This window comes from Perca flavescens, chromosome 8 (assembly GCF_004354835.1).
Source record: "Perca flavescens isolate YP-PL-M2 chromosome 8, PFLA_1.0, whole genome shotgun sequence".
Classification (NCBI taxonomy): domain Eukaryota; kingdom Metazoa; phylum Chordata; class Actinopteri; order Perciformes; family Percidae; genus Perca; species Perca flavescens.
In genome coordinates, this window is record NC_041338.1 from 21,794,021 (window position 1) to 21,817,014 (window position 22,994).

At 40.5% G+C, this 22,994-nt stretch overlaps 1 protein-coding gene and 1 non-coding gene across 5 annotated transcripts; both read left to right on the forward strand.

The window, feature by feature from the left end:
• The first annotated feature begins 178 nt into the window (after positions 1–178).
• kif23 (kinesin family member 23) lies at positions 179–14,583 on the forward strand. 4 transcript variants are annotated; one of them, XM_028586091.1, is made up of 24 exons: positions 179–396; positions 660–723; positions 1,269–1,397; positions 1,756–1,861; positions 1,989–2,125; positions 3,130–3,242; positions 3,325–3,495; positions 3,672–3,716; positions 4,824–4,936; positions 5,216–5,337; positions 5,911–6,013; positions 6,096–6,175; positions 6,259–6,378; positions 6,469–6,628; positions 7,178–7,339; positions 7,451–7,617; positions 7,713–7,886; positions 8,059–8,376; positions 9,959–10,288; positions 10,540–10,773; positions 12,280–12,368; positions 12,464–12,542; positions 13,920–13,990; positions 14,071–14,583. In XM_028586091.1, the coding sequence occupies exons 1-24, from the start codon at positions 383–385 to the stop codon at positions 14,084–14,086; spliced, it is 3,117 nt and encodes a 1,038-aa protein (XP_028441892.1). In that variant the 5' UTR covers positions 179–382; the 3' UTR covers positions 14,087–14,583. The 4 variants fall into 4 exon arrangements, with proteins under 4 accessions (XP_028441892.1, XP_028441893.1, XP_028441894.1 ...); XM_028586092.1 differs by lacking the exon at positions 3,672–3,716; XM_028586093.1 differs by lacking the exon at positions 9,959–10,288 and having other exon boundaries at positions 181–396.
• Positions 5,014–5,109, forward strand: LOC114560889 (Z30 small nucleolar RNA). The gene has a single exon (XR_003693270.1). It is a non-coding gene; the product is annotated as a Z30 small nucleolar RNA (small nucleolar RNA).
• Positions 14,584–22,994: the final 8,411 nt, after the last annotated feature.

Below are 22,994 nucleotides of genomic sequence, written 5' to 3' on the forward strand. Positions count from 1 at the left end.
AAAAAGTAATATAGGCTGCATTTTAATTTATATAGCATAATCTCTAACAATGTAAATTACTTAGATTAGATTAGATACAACAATATGATAAAACAACTGTCGTGAAAATTCCAGTTCTCCTGGTTGCTGTTTATTTTTGTTTGCATATGGTTTCTTAGACCTTTTGGCTGTCACGCTTTTTTTGCTATGTTCTGAAGACTTTACATATTTCACATTTCTGATGTTTCCACAAAAGGCTCGAAAATAGAGGCGGAAACACGTATTTGTTGTTGTGAAATCTTATTGGCTGCTGCCGGCCCGTTTTGAAAAAGTCGTGAGGCGGAGGGAAAGTTCAAAATTGTAGAAACAGGGACGGTAAAACACCAAGAACCAGCTAGGTACAATGATCCGACAAGCGTAAGTAGAGTTACAACTTTTCATTAAATAATTGAGTACATTGACTACACGTATTATGCTCATGCTTGATGTCGTGTTGCAGTTTACGGGTTTGTCGACGAAATCCAACGCAAACAATGGAAGACAAGCTAGTTAGCTTAAAGTTAGCCGGGGGCTAAGCCGTCTAGCTAGCGGCTTTGTTAACGCATCACATCGCTATTACTGTAATAAAAAGCTACCGCTAACAATGTAAGTTACAGTGCTAATGAAATATTATTTTTCAGGAAGTGTAAAACCCCGCGGAGGCCTCATAAAAAGCCTTCCAGCAACCAAAAAGACCCGGTTGGGGTGAGTGTCGCTTAAGTTTATTCAAGAATACAAACTGTACGTTAACGTTAATAGCATTCATTAACGTACTTTTGGGATGTGTTGTGTAAATGTTTGGCAAGCTGTAACGTTAGTTATAAGGTCAAACTTGTTACTAGTTAACTGTTTCCCTAAATACACACAGTACACTTGGAGTAAAAACTAATAACACATCCTCCTTTTCATTTAATGCTGGTCTCTAGACTTTATCCTTGCACTATTGGACATATTTGCACTACCACCATGACACACACAGATTCATAGAGCACCTTACCATGTAGACTGAATAACAGGGTCAGTCACTGCAAGCGTCTCATTTTTATACATCCCTTAGTACATTCATGGGGATTTTTTGTTTAGTATCTTTTCTTTTATTGTCCATGCTATTCATGTGGATTTGTTATTTTATCTTGTTTGTGATTTAGGCTATGTGTATGTTGTGTGTGATGTCTTTAAGCTACTGGGAACTTGAATTTCCTCTTGGGATCAATAAAGTGTCTATCTATTCTCCTGTAACGTTTGCTCAGGTGTACTGCCGTGTACGACCGCTGGGTGTGGAGGACGAGGAGTGCTGCATTGAGGTAATCAGCAACACCACCATCCAGCTGCATGCCCCTGAAGGCTTCAAAACAAACCGCAATGGAGAGTATAAAGAGGTAACCGATCTAGTAACCTTAGTTTCTAGCAGAGGTGTTTGTTATCATTTACACAATGTTAATGTATTTTAACTTGGCTAATTTAATTGAAAGGATACAGCTGGTTACAGTCCGTGTTTTTCTTAGAGTAAGCAAATTCCATGAAAAGTCCAAAACCAACAATATATTGTTCCTATTAACAAGTATCGTCTATGTAGCGTGTTGTTTAGTAGGCATAAAGTATTGAGAGACAAACTAGAACATTGTTGGTTTTAGAGTTGTTATGGCTTTTGTTGACAATAAGAAAAAAATGTCATTAAGCCAGCTTTAGCTGTAATATATTTTTAACTAAATTATTCATTTCTCTTTTGCTTCTCAGACACAGTATTCCTTCAAAAAAGTATTTGGAGTGTCAATATCTCAGATAGAGCTGTTTGAGCATGTGGCCAAACCTCTTGTCGATGACGTCATTCATGGAAAAAATGGTAGGACCACTGGCCATCTCAAAAAAGAAGCCATGTTTATGTTCCCCCCCAAAACAATAACAGTTTAACTATAGCCAGTTGCCTAATTTGCATACTAAACATCAGTAATTCTGCTGTATTGTCGCAGGTCTGCTCTTCACGTACGGGGTCACAGGAAGTGGAAAGACTTACACCATGACTGGCTCTCCCGGTCAGGGTGGACTTCTACCTCGCTCCCTTGACATGATCTTCAACAGTATAGGACCCTACCAGGCCAAAAGATATGTAAGACAGTAAACCTGATCATCTCTTTTACTGCCACACTTTAATAATACTGTGTAGAGCCCGACCGATAAAGGATTTTTAAGGCCAATATCGATACAAATATTTGGTGATTTTAAAAATCAGATATTCCGATATATCGGCTGATATATTTAATTATGCGTATAAATGCGTAACAAAACAGATTTCCCTAACATTAGTTATTTGTAGTTATTTGAATCCTCACTAAAATAATATGATAATGCAGTTTAAAAATAAACGTGTTTTATTGTAACAACAGGACAAAGGAACATCAAAATATATTAAAGTTCTGATAAATAAAATGTATAAGATATGAAACTTAAAGAGGCGCTATGCAGTTTTGCAGGTTTCTCTATAGAGCTCTCCCTACAGCTTCGGAATAGATATTTGGCAGCTCCGATGTTTACTCGTGTCTGACTCCTCGCTCGGTCAGTCTGCCCTTTCCTCTTTCTCTGTTCCTCCCACAACGCTTTCCTAGCTTTCTGCTTCTTTTTAGCCGCCTCAGCCATGACAATAGTGTGAAAAACTCTATCGCTACCTTGTTAGCCGGTTCCTGAATGTGCATATCTATGCAGTGCCGTGAAGCAATTTGATATCGCGAGACCGGATATCACGTGATACTTCCTGGCGCTTCGGCGTCTCAAGTTGCAAGGGTGGTTTTTCCGCTCACAGGCGCTAGTGGGAAGCAAGACGACCACCATTCAACCCGAAAAAACTCATATAACCATTCCAATGACTCTTGTAGAGTGCCCTCTGGTGGACACACTATGCAACGCCAACACTCTTAACATGGTTGAAGGGTGTTTCATCCGTTTTTATTTTTTAAATATTCATTTATCGGCCATTATAAATGCCGATACCGATAGTTTGGAAAATGCCTAATATGGGCTGATAATATCGGCCCGCCGATATATCGTTCAGGCTCTAATACTTTGTATAGTATGTACATGTGTTAATCAAATTTAATTCCTCCTGTTTTCTTTCAGATTTTCAAGACTGATGACAAAAACGGTATGGAGGTCCAGAATGAAGTTGATGCTTTGTTGGAGCGCCAAAGACGGGAAAACAACTCGTCTGTTCCTAAATCATCCTCCTCCAGGTAAGTCTGAGTCCTGTTAAACCCCAGTCTTCTGCTACAGTGTAACTGATATATAACATGTAAGTCACTACTTTGATTTCAGACAAAAGCTTGATCCTGAAATTGCTGACATGGTTAAGTCAGAGGAGGCGTATAAAACCGAAGGTGTGGATGAGGACAGCAGCTACAGCGTCTTTGTCTCCTACATAGAAATCTACAACAACTACATCTATGACCTCCTGGAGGAAAATCAGGAGGATGCAATCAAACCAAAGTGAGTCCGGAAAATGTAAAGTGAAAGGAGCATAATTCAGAAATATAAACATGCATTTAAAGACTGATGACTAGTGAATCAGCATTCTCTTATAACTGTTCAGAGACATCAACATGTTATATCTAAATTGTAGAGGTTATTCATTTTGGAAGACAATTGTCTTTTCTTTTTACTAGGTGGAATGGTGGAGGCACACCTCTGCGCCAGAACACTGAGTTCACGTATGTGACCAGTGAATATTTGTACATCACCAGACTAGTAGCCTGATTAAGATAAACTCTCCATGCTACACAAATTGAGCCTTGTCAACACTGGAGAATTTTCTTTTTAATTTACAGACTTGTTATGGAAACTTCTTTTACTTAAAAGAACAGAAGTAGGGCTGCGTTTCAGGACCGATACCTAAACAATTCTTTTATAAATTTTATTTACAAAATACACCAATTGAAGAAATGAGCTGTTAAAATGATGACTTATTTCTAACATGGACCCAGTTGATGCCTTACTTTGAGAAATAAACCTTTATGGCAAAACACCAAATACAGCTGAAATGACTAAACATTTGGTAAATTACCAGAATGTGCAACTATTCTCCATTGTGAGCATTTGCTTTGCTTACTTGTTTTTTTCTTTGTCTTGTGTGCTAGTAAACTGAACATAATAAGGGTTTGGACTGTTGGTCAGAGAAAACAAGCAATTTGAAGATATCACTTCGGAATTTGTAACAGGCTTTTTTGTGTGACTTTTCTGACATTTTATAGATCAAATGATCAATTGATTTAAACCACAAAATGAGGGCCAAATGAATCAATAAGGAAAATAATCATTAGTTGCTGCCCTAAAGCCAATGTTCTCAAACACAAGCAATGGTACAAGAACTTTGCCTGAATAAAATCTCTAATTGGGAAAATTACAATTTAAATCAAATGGTTTGGCAGATTTAAAGAATCTAAGCAAGCACTCTGTGCTTCAGACTCATTCGGTCAGTGCCCATAAAATATTGAGGTTTGTTACCACCAATCCAAAACTTGACTGACAGAGCTGCAAGCTACACTACCTTATGTCTCCAGTGTTGATGAGTGCTCATTTAGTCCTAAAATCATTACATCACCCCCTGCTACTGCTTGTAGTCTTTGTAATGGCAAAGCTCCTGAATGTCCCTAAACCTGCTGTCTGTTGCTTCATGATTGTCGCTGCTTATTTTTTTTATGGCTGGAATTAAGCAACATTAATATCCCCCTCCAAATGTTTGATACTGTATATCTGTTGCATGGGGGGAAAGAAATTCTGTGTCGTCAGTAACTAACACTTTTATGCTCTCAATGTAGACCGCCTCAATCTAAAACCCTCAGAGAGGATCAGAACCACAACATGTATGTGGCTGGTTGTATGGAGGTTGAAGTCAAGTCTGCTGAGGAGGCGTTTCAAGTATTCTGGAGAGGTAAGTTGTTGTAAGACCAGCATTTGGAAGTCAAAGCGTTTTAAGGGATTAAAGGAAAAACGGAGTAAGGAAAAACACTGCACTGATGATGTAGATGTGACTGAACTGGCATTGCTGACCTCCGGGTTGGCTCTGGCCAGGAAATGACCTCAGTTTATCTTCTCTCTGAGCAGGTCATATAAAAGTTTTGTCCCGAAAATAGTTTAGTTGAAATTGCATGCAAAGATGCTATCTGTGTGTAGACATGGTTGCAAAGTTGTCTATTCCATGTTGTTCCAGGTCAGAAGAAGAGGAAGGTTGCAAACACCCGCTTGAACAGAGAGTCCAGTCGCTCCCACAGTGTGCTCATTATTAAACTGGCTCAGGCTCCTCTGGATGCAGATGGCGACAACATTCTCCAGGTCAGTTGAAAATGTTAGTCTATATCCACGACGGTCCACTTCTGGGATTGCTCCGGTGCCGCCGGAAATTCCGCCGGATGCATGTCTTTTCAGCCGATGTTTGTTTCCTTACGCTTTCTTTGTGTTGGAATTTTAATCTCCGGTGGATTTATGAGGATAATAGTTAACTGCTCCTCAGATCTCTGCAGGGTAAATCCAAACGGCTAGCTAGACTATTTGTACAATCTGAGTTTTCTGTTGCACGACTAAAACAACTTTTGAACGTACACGTTCCACCAAAACAAGTAACTTCCCGAGGCTATTTTGCAGTGGCACAGTAGCACCTTCCGGAGCTTAGCGCTGCCCAAGACAATTGTGACTGGTTTAAAGAAATGCTAATACACCAGAACATGTTTTTCTCCCACCCCTGAATGCTGTGGCCTAGCCAGACCCTCCTCCGCAGCGCTGTGGAGGAAGGTCTAGCAAAGCGAGACTAGTTGAAATTGAAACCAAATATCTGGTTTCATATTCTTATTTGGATGAATCAAAAGCTCCAGGTTTAATACTGAAGTATTTTCTGATTGTGTTTGTCAGGATAAAAACCAGGTGGCTGTTAGTCAGCTGTGCCTGGTGGACTTGGCAGGAAGTGAGCGCACCGGTAGGACAGGGGCAGAAGGCACCCGTATACGTGAAGCAGGTTTGTTACCCATCAACAACATCAAAGTTTAGTTTATTTGTAGCTGAAGTTTGTGAGATTAAACAACATTCTAACCTCACAGGTAACATCAATCAGTCTCTGCTGAATCTGCGGACGTGCATCGAGATACTTCGAGAAAACCAGATCTGTGGCACAAACAGGGTATGAATCACCATGTTGAAGACTGTCATATGTACCGATGAACCATGTAGGTAAATGTAAGTTTTTTTATTTTTCTCTTGCAGATGGTCCCCTACAGAGACTCTAAAGTAACCCATTTGTTCAAGAACTACTTTGACGGAGAGGGAAAAGTCAGAATGGTTGTCTGCGTCAATCCCAAAGCTGATGACTACGAGGAAACATTGGTAAGTTCATCCTGCACCTTTTACGGTATTTTTATGAACGTGTAAGTTGCTTTCTGTCTGACACACAAAAGACGCGCTCTGTTTGTCCAGCTGGTGATGCGTTTTGCAGAGATGACCCAGGAGGTCGAAGTGGCTCGGCCAGTGGACAGGCCCATCTGTGGCTTCACCCCGGGCCGTCGCCATAGAAACCAGGCATTTAAAGAGGAACTGTCTCGCAAGCTGGACGAGCGCGGTGGTCCGATAGACGGAGGTAAGTTATGCACTGTACAAGCCAACCCTGGTAAATAAGACTGTGGTCAATTATGACGCTTTACTAGAATATCACTTTGAAACGAATTTAAGAAAAAGCCAGATGTTAGAAGAAATTACATTTTTATAAATAAATAAAACCCTTTCATATTTAATATTTAAATATATTGTCAATTGATAATGTCGATTGATTAAAAACGAAAAAAGTGAAAACATGACCTTAAGTTATTCAAATGAAACGCAACAAACATGTCAAACCATAGCCCATTGACATTTCTAATTTTAATCTCAGAATGAGCATGAAGCAGTGAATTTAAGTATTTGGTAGGTTTCTTTGTGGTAATGCTCATTCCTTTAGTTCATTATGCAGTCATATACTTACGCTCCTATAAAGCTCATACGTTCACCTTCTGCTTATATTAATGCATAATGGCATTAGTCCTCAAATATAAGAAACTCCTAATTTGCAGAAAAATATAGACCAGTATCTTTATATTTGTACACTTAAAAACACAAATGAGCAGTTGTGTTAATTCTGTTTCCTTTTTAGATGTGCCCTCTGTTATAAACTCCATGGTGCACTGCCTCCCACCTCTACCCTCCTCCGAGCTGGCCGACCCCAACGATGACATCACCCTGCCCAGGCTGATCGAAGCTCTGCACAACAGACACAGGATCCGGCAGATTATGATTGATGAATACAACAATGCAGGTGCATGCTCACATCCTAGCGCGACTCTCGCCTCACGGCTTTGACAGTTCAGGTTACTTGAGTTGGATTTCTTATATTGGCTCTCATGTTCTCTCCTTCATGTTATTTTAGCCAACAGGATGAAGTCCATGCTTCAGGAACTGGACAACAACCTCATTTCCAAAGAAAATGTCATTCATGAACAAAATGGCAAACTGGTGGACAAGGACAAAATCATCCAGAATAACAAGGCAGAGATTGAGCGATTGGAAAAGAGAACCAAGATGCAAGAACACAAGGTGAGAGACAAAAACATTCAAACCCGTAGATTGCTGGTTGGTCTGGTAGATATGTTGCTTTGTTTTTTAAATGTCCCAACATGGTTCTGTTCCAGATTGACATCCTGCAGAAAACTACTAAAATCTATGAGGACGACCAGCGTACACTGAAGTACGAACTGGAAACCAGAGAGCAGAGGCTGCAGAGGGAGCAGTCTGACAAGAGGCGCTTGGAGCAGCGCATGCAAGGCGTGGTCACAGACACCCAGTACAAGTGGGAGAAAGAATGTGTGAGTTACTCTGAGGCTGATATATTAGGTAGCCTTCTGTGTACTATAGCCTGCTAATGTAGCACAGTTTGTTAATCCACTGTGGATTATTTTGTTTGTCATGCCTCTTCCCAGTGATCATTTATAAAGTTACTGGTGTTGACCTTTTAACATTACGCCTCTTGTTGTGCAGGACCGACGTGTTAATGCGATGCAGCTGGAGATGCAGAACAAGCTCTGGGTGAAAGACGAGAAACTGAAGCAGCTTAAGGCCATAGTGACGGAGAGCAAGACTCCTGGTCGTCCTGATCCTCCACCGCGTCAGACGCAGCGTCAGCCTCAGAGCCAGACTCCGCGTCAAAATCAGCCTTGGAGTCAGCCTCAGCCTCAGACTCAGCCTCGGAGTCAGCCTCAGACTCAGCCTCGGAGTCAGCCTCAGAGTCAGCCTCAGCGGCCTTCCAGAGAGGAACGCCTCCCTGCAAAGAGATCGGCCTCGCCCTCACCTGTCCCTGTATGTTGTGTTGATGATGCACATCTAGATCACCTGCCTAGCTCCTGTTTAATGCAGCTGTTACTTAATATTGTTAGATGACACAACAGTGGCAGATAAACAGAATTCTGTCCCTTATAAATTTAACAGCTAGTGTGCTCTTCTCCCTAAAACTAATAATTTACTGACCGGACTAACATTACTAATCCCTCTGTGATGCAGTAGATGCACATACAAACACCAGTACATCATAATGTAGTACAGTGCATTATTCCTGCAGCAGTTAACTACTAGCCTGACAAGCCAGACCCACATCAAGATGTAGGGTCTGGGAACTCACCATTGACGGAGCTCAATCTGAGGGGCAGGATAAACTGTTGTCTTTCAAATTCCCTCTGCACGTAATAGGATAGCGCTACAACCAGGCAGAGCAATGAAGAAGGTAGCGAAGCTAGTTGATAGATTAAACCTTTGCCGTATCCGGTCGGCAAAATTCCGAACACATCTTCCTTTTTTAAGAATGACTTCAGTGCTGTTCTTTGTTTTTTCTCAAAGAAAAGCTTAACTCAAAGTCTTCCAGAAGACTACTGTTCCCAGCAGCAGCAGCCATAAGCCCCGCCCACCGACTCTATACACGATGTGATTGGCCTGACCAGAGTTTGGTTTTTCCAGCTCGCAAGTCAACAGAGTGCCTAGACCCCCCTGGCTGCAAATTAAATTTGCTGCCGCTAGGGTGCGTCTAGATTTCTAGGCTAGTTAACTACTGTTGTAAAACTTAATGTGACCGCTTTGATTCAATTTTCTGGTAACTTTTAAAGTTGTGATGTTGAGTTGGCTGTGAATATGGCTGCAACTAACAATTATTTTCATTATTGATTAAATCTATGGATAATGTTTTTCAATTACTCAAAAGAAAAATGTCATGTCCAAATTCAAAAGATACTTAATTTACAATATTAAACATGGAAAAGCAGCAAATTGTCAAATCAAAGAAGCTCAAACAGCGAATGATTGGAATTAAATGGCAACAACTGATTATTTATCAGGAAAAAATGTTAATTAATCAACTGATGGTTTCAGCTCTACATTGGAATATAATCAAAGGTGTTATTTTACATTTACATACAGTAGGCATGCAACTAGTGATTATTTTTCATTATTGAATAATCATTTGTAAAAACAATGTACTTTAGGCCATTGTGACGTCATGAGATGTCTCGTATTGTCTGAATAAGTCCAATATCAATATAATTGATGACAAGGAAAAGCAACTAACCATTTGAGAAGCTGGAATCACGTTTGGCATTTTTGCTCGAACAATAACTTAAATGATTTATCGAACAGTCAATTAAAATGATGAACCGCCAAACTCAAAATAGAAGACACTCTTTCACACGGTCTCAACACAACTGTAACATAATCCTCACAAAGGTCGACTGTATTTCCAGGTTGTAGTATTTGATTACATTAGACTGTGCAGGTGTCTGCTGCTGCTCCATTCCACCAGCTACTGTAAAATTTAATTCTCATGTGATTTCTTTGTACTAACTGTATCTAACCGTGCATGTATGTAATTGTGCAGTCTTTCCCCTTTGCTCCCCAGTGCCCTGTCGATTCTCCCCATGTCAGGCCAGGGCCAGAACCAGTCAGTGCCACTAGAGTTGAGGAGGTTGAGATGAACCCAAGGCCGTCCTGCCCCATCCCCAGCACCAGTACCTCTTTGTCTGTGGCTAACTGCGTCTCTAGTTGGGAGCATCGGGTGGCCCAGGACAGCAGGCAGGGTTACCGTTCCCCTAGTACACCCACAAGAACCCAGTCCCCAGCATGCTCCTCAGCCAGCAGGGCCAGGAGGAGAGCTGTGTGTTGTGCTAGAGAGGAAGAAGAGGACAACTCCCCTACATTTGATCTAGACATAATTGAGAGAAGCTACAGGGTCAGTGAGTTAGCTACAGGAAGCAGTTTGAGGTTTCATAGTAAAAACCGGTGTCTCTGATCAGGATTTTGTTATCCTCTCCACTAATCAGGCAGAATATTTCAGCTTTTCACAAAATTGGGTTCCTACAACTGAAGATGTCCCCAGCTGTTGACCATGATGAATAGCTTTGTCAGGATTTGATTTTATCCATTGCCCTAGTTATATGTATGTTTTATTTCTTCTTTTTCTGTTGCATCTCCACTCTGTAGACGGTGACGCCAGTGCGGCCGCTGCACCGTCGCTCCCGCTCCGCTGGCGGGGAGAAGTGGGTGGACCACAAGCCCTCGTCCAGCTTGGACTTGGGTACAGTTTTGCAGCCTGTTATCCCCAATTCCATCCAGGTGTCTACACCGAGTGAGAAGGCCCTGTCAAAGTGTGACCGATACGTGTTAACACACCAGGAGGTTGCCTCTGATGGCGAGATCCAGACCCAACTTATTAAGGTAAGTAGGCTGCAACAGGATATATGGCACGTTTTGAAAAGTCTGCATCTGATGCCAGATGCTTTGCCTGAGAAGTGAAGTGAAACCAAATAGCAATTCATTCAGATTAACGGTCTGCTAGCATGTTCATGTTGGCTGTTTTTCTTTTAAGGAGGTGTTTTTTTTTTAATTATTATTAACCTAATCAACAGTCACAGTGGAAGCTGGTCCTATGTTTTTTGAACAGATAATGGATCACTATAAAGTAGAACTATATAAATTACTCCTGGTGTGGGAAATTCACACATCTAAAGTGCAATGTTAGAACCATTTCCTTCTTTTCACATCCTATATCCCAAAAAAAAAAATTTGGTTTTGTTTTTTGGTGTCGTCCCTCCACGCCCTACTTTCTCCTTGCAGGTGTTGCATATTGCAAACTTATCTTCTGCACACAAGCTGAAGAATTCCCAAACAGCTGACATGTTGCAGGTTACTTCACGAGGTTCCCTACATGTGCGAGAATAGCGCAGACACGTGCTTCACACCGCGAGCGGGTACGCGCGACACACAGTGGAAAAGTTGGGAGAGGAAAAAGAGACCGTGCTGTCGCGTCCGTGTGTGCATGCGTCCTTGAGAACTGTAACTCATATAGCTTATGTTGTCAGTTAATTGTAGCATTGACCGGCATGAAAGCGGCATATGTCAAGACTGACCTGCCGGTCGCCAGTCATGGGCGAGCACGTGAAAACGTCTATCGGTGCATCTCTAAAAATAGGCCAACAAGCTATTTCTTAACTTCTAGTTAATTTGCTAGTGCTAAAGTTGCATCTGCAAGCTTTTGTTTTAAGCTGCTTTTTTTTTTTTTCCTTCTTCTTCTATGGCTTCTATTTCTGCTGGACAGCGCTCACAGCGAGTGATACGTGACACTTGTTACTATATCGATGAAGACTGGCGGATTAAATTGGCCATCCTACACACAAAGTATGCCAGACAGACACCGCTGAATCAGGAACTGCTTGAGAATGTCAACCCACATGTCATTTGTTAAAGGGGCACATTTCAGGCTGGTTATTAAGTCCTAGAGAACCAATACTGATCCTTCGGTTAATGGATTGAAGTAGAACAACAGCTCGATTTTAAATTGGTGGCTTTAGGAAAGCAAGATATTTCAAACTGCACAAAGGGTCTGGTCTATAAATATTTAAAGAAGTAGGCCTTTGGCAGGTTAAACCTCACAGTTGATCAAATAAGGCAAAGCAATCATCTATGAACAGTTTTCTTTTTTTTTTTTTTTTTTTTTTTTTTTTTTTAAAGCATGTTATGCCTTTTCTGTGCCAGTCCTGGTATGTTGCATCTAGCGGCTAACAGTGGTTTAAGGCAATGGTGTGACCCACAATGTAACTTCTGTTTTAGACAATCCTAACATGTGCTGCACTGGCTAACTTACTATGTTTTATTTGTAAACTAACTTGGATGAAGTACTAATTAAAATTGGCTATTACCTCATACCTGTTCTCCATCTTTCAGGGTGAAGTGATTAAAACCAGAGGAGGAGGACAGGCTGTCCAGTTCACTGACATTGAGACCTTAAAACAGGAGCTTACCACAGTCCCAAGGTAGCAGCCGACAGACTGTTATTAGCTGCAGATTAGCTGGGTGTTACAATGATGTTTCAACATTTTGTTTTGTTACTTTACATTTATGTCTGAAGGCGCAAAAGAAAATCTTCAGAAGGCACACTTGCCAATGGAAATCACACCGATGGAGCTTGGACTGATGTGGAGACAAGGGTAGGATAATATGAATTAGTCTCCAATAAACTACCATTGCTTGTGTCTTGGTTTAGAAAGCAGCCGGTTAATGTAATGAACTTGACTTTGTATATGTATAGAAGCTAGGTGGCCACATCCGAACATGTCTTTTGTTCTTTCAGTTAGACGTTATGATCTGATAAAAATGATAATTAGATACTTAGAAGCTACAAATAACAATTATTTTCATAATAAATTGTCAGTTTTTGTCAGCAATTTTATTTTAATTTTTTTGAGTTACAATGCTAAGAAATCCCCCATGACGAGTAGTAAAATAACTTTAAAGGTACAATATGTAATGCTGACAGCTAGTGTTTAAAATAGTTACTGCACTACAAATTCAAAATACTGGAGAGAGTTGTTAACGCTAACGTTAGCAGTGAGCAGGGTTAGCATGGCGGCGTTAGCCAGGACCAGACCACTTTACTGGCTGAGTCTCAATTTGTTTTTGCGAGTAACCAACTCGGGTACTCTAGCTATATAATTCAATGTGAATACACAAATGTTGAAATTACATCAAATGCCTGTCCATTGTAGCCGTGATAAATTAGCCTGAACCTAATGCTTACTTGTTCAGGAGGAGAATTAGCCAATTCTGTGTCCTTTTGGGCTCTAAGCTGTCTCGATCTTTCAAATACATCTCCAATATTTACCCAGGCTTGTTACATCTCGATCCTGTTCGTTTTTTTGCTGCTTTCATGGCTGTACTAACGTTACAGCTGTAGTGCGCTGGGTTTACGTTTTTACAGGTATATCTGGCAACCTGGCCTGGCTGTCAAACTAGGCAGTTGATAACAACACACAGGCCAAAACACAAACAGAAATTCCGTCACGGAACGGAAATTTCAAAAGGAGAAAATACTGTCATTAGCATTGTTGTCACTAAAGATAGTATTTCAACTTAGCACGTTTCCTTAATATCTGATGACCCATTGGGGTCATTTTTGGATTTATTACAGTAAATATATTACATATTGGACCTTTAACAATCAATCAATAATTTCAAATCTGAATACAATGCAGCCCAATACAACACCCTCTAACTACAGATTTAAACATTATAGGGAAGTTAAATCCATACACAGAACACAAGCACCATAAAATAGGATTTATTGCAGGGCTCTTGTATTGGGTTACAGTAGAGATGTACATGATTTAACTAGTAACTCACTTTGTGTGTGTGTGTCTGTTATTTTTTTTGGACATAATCCACCCCAGGTCCCTTCATGTAGCACTCTTAACATTACACAACCAAACATAGACTGACATTTAACAAAGAAGCAACAAAGTGTTTATTTTCCAGATGAAACAAAACTTTAGAGTAGATTTGGGTCCTAATTTGTGTTATGTTTTCAGTGTTCTGCGGCGGTGGAGATGAGGGCTGGATCAAACATGGGTCCTGGCTATGAGCATCACGGGATCACCAAGTAAGCAGTCTATAGATCATATCTGTGAATAGCATTACCTTTCCAGTACAGTATTTTATTAACCTTATTCTCTTTTATAGGCGCAGAAAACCCTAAAAGCAGCTGACAGCTGCTCCAGTGGTCACTCCCCTCACCTGGCTGTTGTGCAATAGTCTGAACTTTTTTATATTTAGCTCTAGTGATGATATTTAAACATTTTCCAAGCTTTTATATATGCAGTGTATATACGTGTCACCAAAGCTGTTTTGTAAAAATATTTTATGTTTTATTTGAACCAATAGAAAGCAAGTGTTACATGATTCAGTAAAGGATGGTGGCACATATTACTGTGGCGCTGCTGAAAAGAGTCTGTTTGCACATTTGTGTGTAACATAGTCACATCTGTTACTTGGCACAAGAGTCATTGTGAAGCTTCCACAATGTTGATTTGTCTGCTACATACTGTTCCTGTCTCTTGATTGGTGAATTATAGAGTTTGAATAATCCAGTTATTTTTGAATTTCTGTCTTTATAAAATTAGCTTCTGCCACTGATGGAACTAAACTCTCCTGCCTTCACTGTACACTCAGGATTAAAATTCCTTTGAAGCACCAGTTTGTCGTGTATATACGCAATAAATTGACTACAATGCAAATCTGACAGCACAATGCATAATGTGCCAAGATCATTTCTGAGCACTAGATGGCAGCACAGGACAGCAGTACATTATACATGTTGAACACAGGTTCAGTTGCATTGCAGGAATACTTGAGGTTCACATGATGCTTTATACTATACTCTGTATGCATGTTAACAATATGGCAAGAAATGCTAACTTATGAATGGCACTGAAGGGAAGCACATAGTTTAACTGTCTATGATAAAATGCTAGCAGATTGGCAGTCAGCAGAACTGTTGATGGGCTAATAAGATACCACCCGTTTATTTCAAAAGGATGGGGGAAAGAGATTTAAAGTCCTGTTAGAGCTCTGGGTGATCCTTTGCCAAGAATGTAGCAATATTTTCTATCATATAAACAAAGTCTGCTTTCAATTACTTTGCATAAATTGCTTTCTTGTGCTCATGCTTGATTAGATCTCAATTATGTTAAACAAGACACCTTGTATATAAATCCACATTAAATTAGCCCGGTTGGCTGCCTTCAGGTGAAGTCAGCTGGGTCCCAGGTATTAAAAAGCCTTAGTATGTCCAGGCCTTCACCGTCGGTCATTACCTACAGTACAAGCTTTTTTTTTTCTTTTTCAGTATTAGACTTTTGTCTGCAAACAAAGAGATTGGGCCAATGTTGGTATTTATGGAAAAGTAATAAGATCCTTTATACCACCATAAAATACTATATTAGATTTTTACTACCTTTTATTCTGTTGGGGATAATTTAATCTATATCAATGCATCACATTTTATATGCAGATCATATGTTTTGTATGTATTATAGTGATCTTTAACTAGTTACTACATCTGTCAAATAGATGTAGTGGAGTAAAACATACAATATTTGAGATGTACAGTAGTAGAGTAGAAACATGAAGTAGCCTAGAATGGAAGTACTCAAGTTAAGTACAAGTACCTCAACGTTGTTCTTAGTTACAGTGCTGGAGTAAATGTACTTTCCACCACTGTATATGTATTTGTGTTGCGTTTGGTTATGATTAAAAGGAAAAGAAAACTAAATTATTGCTTGAAAAACAATCTACAATGCATTTCAAACCACTACAAGCAGACTGGAGTGCGAGAAAACCCTACACTTGAGAACTGCAACAAAACTCCAATGTACTAAAATGTTAGTGTCCAGTTTCACTATCTCTTATCAACTGAGCATCACCAGTGTAATGACCAGCTAAAGCTAGTGGTACAGTCATCCAGGCTTTGAGTAGACAGTTGAAATCTCATCTACTACCAGTCTGGCTGGGTTTCAATTGGAAAGCACTGGAGAGTGACTAACATGGAGCCTCTTGGAGAGGGTCAAGAGCCCAGAGCAACCAGTGGCCATTAAATTCACTCCTATGAGATATCGAGTGCTTTGCTTTTTGACCAGGCTCTGTTTGGTGTGCTGCACCACACTATTATCCCCAGCTCCTCACTGCAAGCCCTCCACAACCAAGTGGTGCGAGTTTTATAAAGATGTTATTATGAAACTCCTGTTGAATCCCTGATCTACATCACCGGTTTCAAAGAGACATTTGGGGAAAATAAATGAAACACAAAGGCCTCCAATAAGTATAAGTTCTAAAGACAACACTGTTCATCCAACTGTATGGTAAGAATACATCATTCTGCATTTCAGAGCTTCAGGCTTATGATTACACATTATGCTTATCAATGTTATTAAGCTCGCTGGAGGGAATTCTGATGTTCTACATGAATACACAGTCAATTAGACCATCTCCGATTTTAAAAGAGCAAGCCTAATTGCAATGTTTTATTGACTCTTTGCTTAAATTACTCTGATAAAGAGGTCTTAAGCTGCCTTTTGGCACTGCATGATTACATAATTTTCACACCAATCTATGATGCTGATGAGGGCCATTCATAATTGTATGGTTCAAAATAACACTGTCCACTATTTAACCTGTCATTTAATTATTTCCTCAAACCTTATCTGAGTTAAACCATATTTGTTTTACTTTCATTACATGTTATTTTCACTCATTGATAGCTCAAAAGATAGCCTTTTAATATAATTTAAACCTGCAATAACCATTACGTGACATAATATCACCTTTTAAGTTGATTTGGCAAACTTGTTAGCAAATATTCAGCAGACACTGAACACATTAGCATTCATTTGGAGTCATGTTTGTGTCCTTTAGTCCAATATTCCACACAGGAAATATCTTGCTCTTTAGCTGTTAAATGCTCTGCTCACTTTGTTCATCAGTTGGTCGCTAACTGTGTCTGTCTGCTGTTGGTTGTTGAACAGGTAGTGTACAGTGAGTTCTTAAAGATTTTTCACTGAAAACAGCTGCCCGCTGCAGCTAAAATCATCGCTATTAGAGCGGTGAGAGTGAATCAAAACAATAAAGTTGAGGGCCCACAAATCTAAACAATGAGCTGAAAGATGTTTTAAAGCTCCTTAGGGCTGTAGCTTTGTTACTACAAGTGACACGTTTTACATTACACAGGCATTTTTATTAACATAAAATATTGATTATAGCAGCTTTAAAGTAGCTATTTTGTTTTGGTAAATTTGACATGAGGAGCAGGTTCATGACCTCTCTGCTCACATGATTAACACGCTGCACTGAATCGGGCTGTGAAAAGTGGGCATGAGTTTAAATAGGTGTGATGAAATGTAACCCTATCCAGTAGCACTCTAAACTTGGCTGTACGGCATCTGAGGTATGATGGCGGTTTCATTTGCTTCCAAAGCTGTATCATAACATCTGAATGGTTGCTGATTTGAAGGACATGTCGAAGCAAGTATTCTAGATCACAGCCACAGCTCTCCTTTAAACCAAAACCCATTACAAGGTTTTCTCCTTTCTTTTAGTGGCGAGGATAACAATTCTCTGACAATGAAAGCCAATTAGTGGCAAACAAGTAAATACTGCATGAGAGCAGAGCAAACCAAAGCTCTGAGTGTGGTCTGTAGCCTACACTACGTCTTCATATGTCAAGACCGTGGCTGCCTGCCAGCTAAATGTGTCGGGCCAGAAAGATATGCGAACGCAGATGAGTGTTGACAGCCAGTCAATTGTCATTCAGCCCATCTCCCAGCCTCTTGGGACTCATCTGGCTTTTTTTTTTCTCTGCTGGGCTCCTCTTCACTGCTTGCTCACCTCACGCTCCTCTGCCTTAATGCATACTAAAATGCATAGTGGAGGTATGAGGCAGCGCGTTCAGTGTTAATAAGAGGTAAAAGCTCCCACGCACCCTTTTCTGCTGGTGCTGCAGTGACGAGCAGATGGGTCAAAGAGTCACAAACCCGCAGAGACTCCTGGAGGTAGAGTTTGGTTTTTCAGCTGTTTAGAAGCACATTGGATGAGAATTGCTCTGACCCTTAAGAGAAAGTGGTTAGTGGTTCAGAACACCTCATCCCATCTGCTGCCTCCTCCTGCTCTGCTTTTTAGCCCGATATGTCACTTAGCTGCTTCACTCGGACTCTGTGAGACAGTCTACATCTCGCCGATCTGATTTGTTACTTTATGCTGTTGACTTTTTTTCTCCCAAAGATGACTTAAACAGATGCCGAGTCTGTCACTGTCAATTTGATTTCCTGACGTTATCATTTTGAGTTCAAGTTGTAATGAAGAATCCATTTGTCCTCATGCTTGTTGTTGTGGTTACACATCAACACTGAGAGTTGACCTCTGACAAACGTAATTCAAGACATGACTGATTTCTTATTGAAAATATTGTAAGCCATTGTTGTGTAGGCTCATTATAGCCAAATTGGGCTGAATAGTGTTTTTTCCTCCCTGTCTTTGTTCTTGGCAGCCGACTAAGTGCTTGCAGCTGTCAGTTGAGTGTATTCTCTTTGCCCAGTATATGTGGCTTGGCTGCACTTTTAGCTGGCTGTGTCCTTACTGTGGTGACAGTATGCCATGACTGATTTCCGTGGACTCACTTTCATTTTAACCACATTGTGTCCCTCAGAAAAATCTGACTTCTTTTTTACAAGTAGTTGATCTCATCTAGTTAATGCTGCTGCGTAACCGGGCTTTGCGTGCAGTTGGCTGATTATTTAAGCAGTGCTCCAAGCAGTTTGCTGATGAAATGAAAGGAGAGGAGATGCCAGAAATGATTGTACTGACAATGGCACAATGCAGGATGATGTATGATGACTAAATGGTATTTAGGATGTGGTGGAGATTGACTCAACTTTCTCACATATGGATTTTCTAGCTTCAGTTCTGCAATACAAAGAATAAATGAGTGTTAGAAACATCTCTGTGAAACTGATATCTTTGATTCCTTGCTTGCTACAGTGAGAAGTAGAATGGTATTTCAAACCTTTATCCTGCCAATGCTTTCATGCAAATTATTCACACTGAAACCAGCTTATCTGTGAACAATCATAGGTGGCATTTGGAAAAGGGTGAAATAGCACCACATGATTTTTTATATCTGCATAAAGCTCAGTCAGGTCCCTGCACACAAAATCCCACACAAAAGCAAACACAAAGGCCACTTTGAACGCACACATCAGCTGTTTATCTTAAAATAGTCTGCCGCACTGCTGCTCTTACCCAGTACCTTGCATGTTGCACTTTGTAAATGGTAAGCAATTATTACACATGGCGATTTAAGGAGTTGTTACTTCATTCATTAGATATTTATATTAGATATGGTTAAGTTCATTCTTTCTAATGAAGCAGTAACTTATCAGACAGGGCCAGGTATGAGTATAAAGGCTGGACATTACAGCATCCATGTGCACAAATAAGATTAGAGCACATTGCTGCAACTGCTGTTGACAAGGTGAACAGGACAGTTGTTCCAAAAAGCAAAAACACTGGATTACTGTGGGTTCATATAATTCGCAGAGCACGCTATTTTCATGGTGTGTTTATCCGCATGATTAATGGCCGTTCAGATTTGCATTTGAACATTACCTGAGGAACACATCTGCATGGGCCTTACTGGATACTAATGATCCAGCGCATGCCTAATAAACTGAAGTGAGAATTCAAATGAGGCTCAACCTGCCTGCGAGGCTAGCCTAAGCAAACACCAGGAAAGCTGGCAGAGAAATCATCGTGACTAATGGTCTCAGTGTGAGACAGGAGCAGGGCTGTGGGTGGTTGTTTTGCCATGCTAAGAAGAACAGACTTTGTTTGTCTTTCTATAGCATACACCGTGACTGTGTGATTCTGGAAGTGTTGGCTTTGTTTATGTTTGCTTTTCTTGTCAATGTACTGAAACACCAGGAACCATCAAAAAGTGTGTTGCTGTTGTTCCTGTTTCCCGCCTGAGAATTAGGTGACCTTATAAAATAGTAATGTTTTTTTTAATGTTTTTAGAAGTAGGTGGACAAATCTCTATACTGTCACCTGGAGGTGTGTCTGTCATCTCAATGATTTGACTTTATTTGTGTTCTGCTCGGGCTCCTGGTAAACGTAGTGTGTCAGTGTAACCTGTCCTCAGGGCAAATGATCTGATTTGCTCTTCCCTTGTCTGTTACTCCTAATCACATCTACCTCAGAGCCAGAAAATGGTTGTGCAGCTGTCATAACTAAAGCACAGCGCGCCGTGATGGGAGTTCATGTTTTTACTATTATCTATTCTATCCGAGGCAAAAACACAATATTAAACCTCCACTGCAACCCTCTTTCTCACAGACCGCTGCATGATCAATACCCACATCAAAGGCTCTGCGGAGATAGCAGGATTCTTTGAAGCATGTTTGTGGAGCTGGATTTGCTGAGCTAACACGGTCCACACAGAACCCCCTTGAATAAGCTTGTTTGGCTTGAATCCTCTCTGTTTGTAGAGGGGCTGAGTGGAATCTAATGGAGAACAGACAAGGCCTCTCCCTTGTCTTTTTCCTCCCTTTGAGCAGCTAAATGCATCCATAGTGCCAGTGCTTTTTGCTCAAATGACATACGCTTCATGGCATGTCAGCTCAAATATTTATCTAATATCAAATTGGCTGTAACACTTTGGAGGCAGATAAATGCCAGGAATTATTTCTCATTGAGGACAGAAAAATAACTTGCATCATGTTTTGCAGTGCCAAGTGCAAATATGCCGGGTGATTACTGATTGAAATGAGATAGAGTACAGACAACAGTAGTGTTGTTATGTGGTTACCTTGTGTTATGACTTGAACAGTGAATATTCTGCACTCATAACACAACCCGTGTCCCTGGAAAGCTATTAACTATTTAAAAAAGTGCTTTCCGTTTCCTAAATGGGAAAACAGTGCATTTGGGACTTTGTGTGCTAAGTGGGTATTGCAGAAGTGGGGGTGGAGGTTCAACCACAATAAACACAAAAGCACATAACTCCTGCCAGGCATCAGAGAGAGTCAGCAACTCTGTAAATGATGAAGCTGGGACTGAATCATCTCTCTACATGCAAATCCTAGACAAGGATGAGAAGCCCTTTCTATAAATTACACAATATACCACATTTGTGATGCTTTTGACTTTTTAAATTCACATATTGTTGAATCTTTTGGTAAGTAATTGCACTGTTTGATGTATGCAGTGCAAAAGGTTTGACTCTCCAGTCAGCTGTGGCTCATTTGAAAGTGAAATATGGGAAAATGCTGACAATTCTTTCTCTACCCTCCTAACACCAGGGGCACCACTGCATTAGCATCTCTGTCTCTCTCTCAATCTCTCTTTCTTTCTCATTTACATTATGGATGGTTCATTTAGCCTACATGACCGAGTGAATACATAACCCAGGGCAATTCAAAATACCACAATGGCCTGGAGGGATAAACTGAAACCACATAAGCAGGAAGGATTGCTGCACTGCCATCTGCAACAGCCTTTTATTCAGCTCTTCCCCTTTCATGTGGCATGCCCCTCACCCAGATGTGTGGGCCCAACAAGGAGTTTCAGATAAAAACAGCAGGTGATAATTTACAGAAACATTTATTGCACAGTTGACCGTTTGCTAAACAACTCCCCTGTACAGCGATTGACCACCAGCCCTGGCCAGATTTTTTGAAGCATGGGGCTGTAAAAAAGAGACATACTTGGTATTTAAAGAGTTTAAAGGATCCAAAGCCAAAAACATAAGAGCAAACCATAATGAAAAACACTGTTTACCTGCTTAAACATAAGCCAACTTTTAACCGACTAACTAAAAATGCATATAAAATCAGAAGAAAACAAACATCCGAGGGTGAAGAAGAAGGGTGATTTACACGAAGACGGCAACAGAAATGTCTAACTGGAGAGACGACAGTAACTTCTGTCGGTAATGGCCGATACCGAAATCGTCAGAAAATTCAACTAGCGGTAAGAGACTCGGTGGGTTACGACTAAATTATGAATGGGCTCTGTGATTGCAGTGTAATCTGCGTCATGTCCTGCCTCCTGCATGCTCTACCAAGGCGCAGCCCTCGTCCAAACAAAATGGGAGTCTTGCCAGTAAGTGAGAACGCGTCTGCCATGGACAATCTCAGTCTGTGTGCTGTGTCAAAGGGCAACTTCGGACAATGTCCGCACCTGATTCTACGGACATCGTCTGGAGTTCATATGAGAAAACAGGCTTAACAGTAGACTAAGTGAGTAATTCTGTGTCCAAAAACCGCTCCTTCGTTAATAGACTCTCAGTAGTTCACTCTCAGTGAATCAAGATTTTGGACGTTTATCAATCATCGTCATTTTGTGTCCTAACAGACAGGTGTGATTTTTGCATCTGTAAAAGGCAACACATTGCATTTTGGTATTGTTTGCAGAAAGTGTAAATGACATGGATGCTGTTTTTTTTCCGTTCCATTCATTGTGAACATTTGTCAGGGCACTACATAAATTACAAACTCAAATAAAATGGCAGAGGGTAAATATAATGGACTATATTGTAAATAGCAATTGATTTAGGACACAGCCTGCGTCTAGGTAATGTGTATGCGACAGAGATAAAGAGCGATAAAGTGAGTAGGCCTGAAAGTAGTTTAGTAGGTTGGCTTATCTGTGTGTTCTTTGTGTGCGTGTGAGTGTGTGTGTGTTTTATGGTTGAGTAGAGCTGTTAACATTATACTGTAGCTGCAATGTGTAACCAAAGATAAGATTTTAATACCTGCATTCAGATTAAAAACGTGCTTTGGCACACAACACAAGCTTTTATTCCTGCTGCCAACAAGTTTGACATAACTTTGTTTTCGGGGCAGAGGCACAAACAACACAATGGCCCCAGTGACAAGCCCATTTTACCCTCAAGGACTCAATGAGCTTAATGACAGAAAAACCACACGCACATAAACACAGCTTTGCCCACACGGAACAAGAATGCTGTGTGTGATTTCACAAGTGGCTGTTATTGTGCGTCGCTGATAAAAGTCGCAGAGTGAGAAAACATTTGTGTAGGGACCAGATTGCGAGCC

What these genes read in the sequence shown, in the direction of transcription:
- kif23 (XM_028586091.1), top strand. An exon ending in GAGGATGCAATCAAACCAAA is followed by an intron (nt 3,496 to 3,671) that starts GTGAGTCCGGAA and finishes TCTTTTTACTAG; the next exon opens with GTGGAATGGTGGAGGCACAC. An exon ending in TCCAGACCCAACTTATTAAG is followed by an intron (nt 10,774 to 12,279) that starts GTAAGTAGGCTG and finishes TCCATCTTTCAG; the next exon opens with GGTGAAGTGATTAAAACCAG.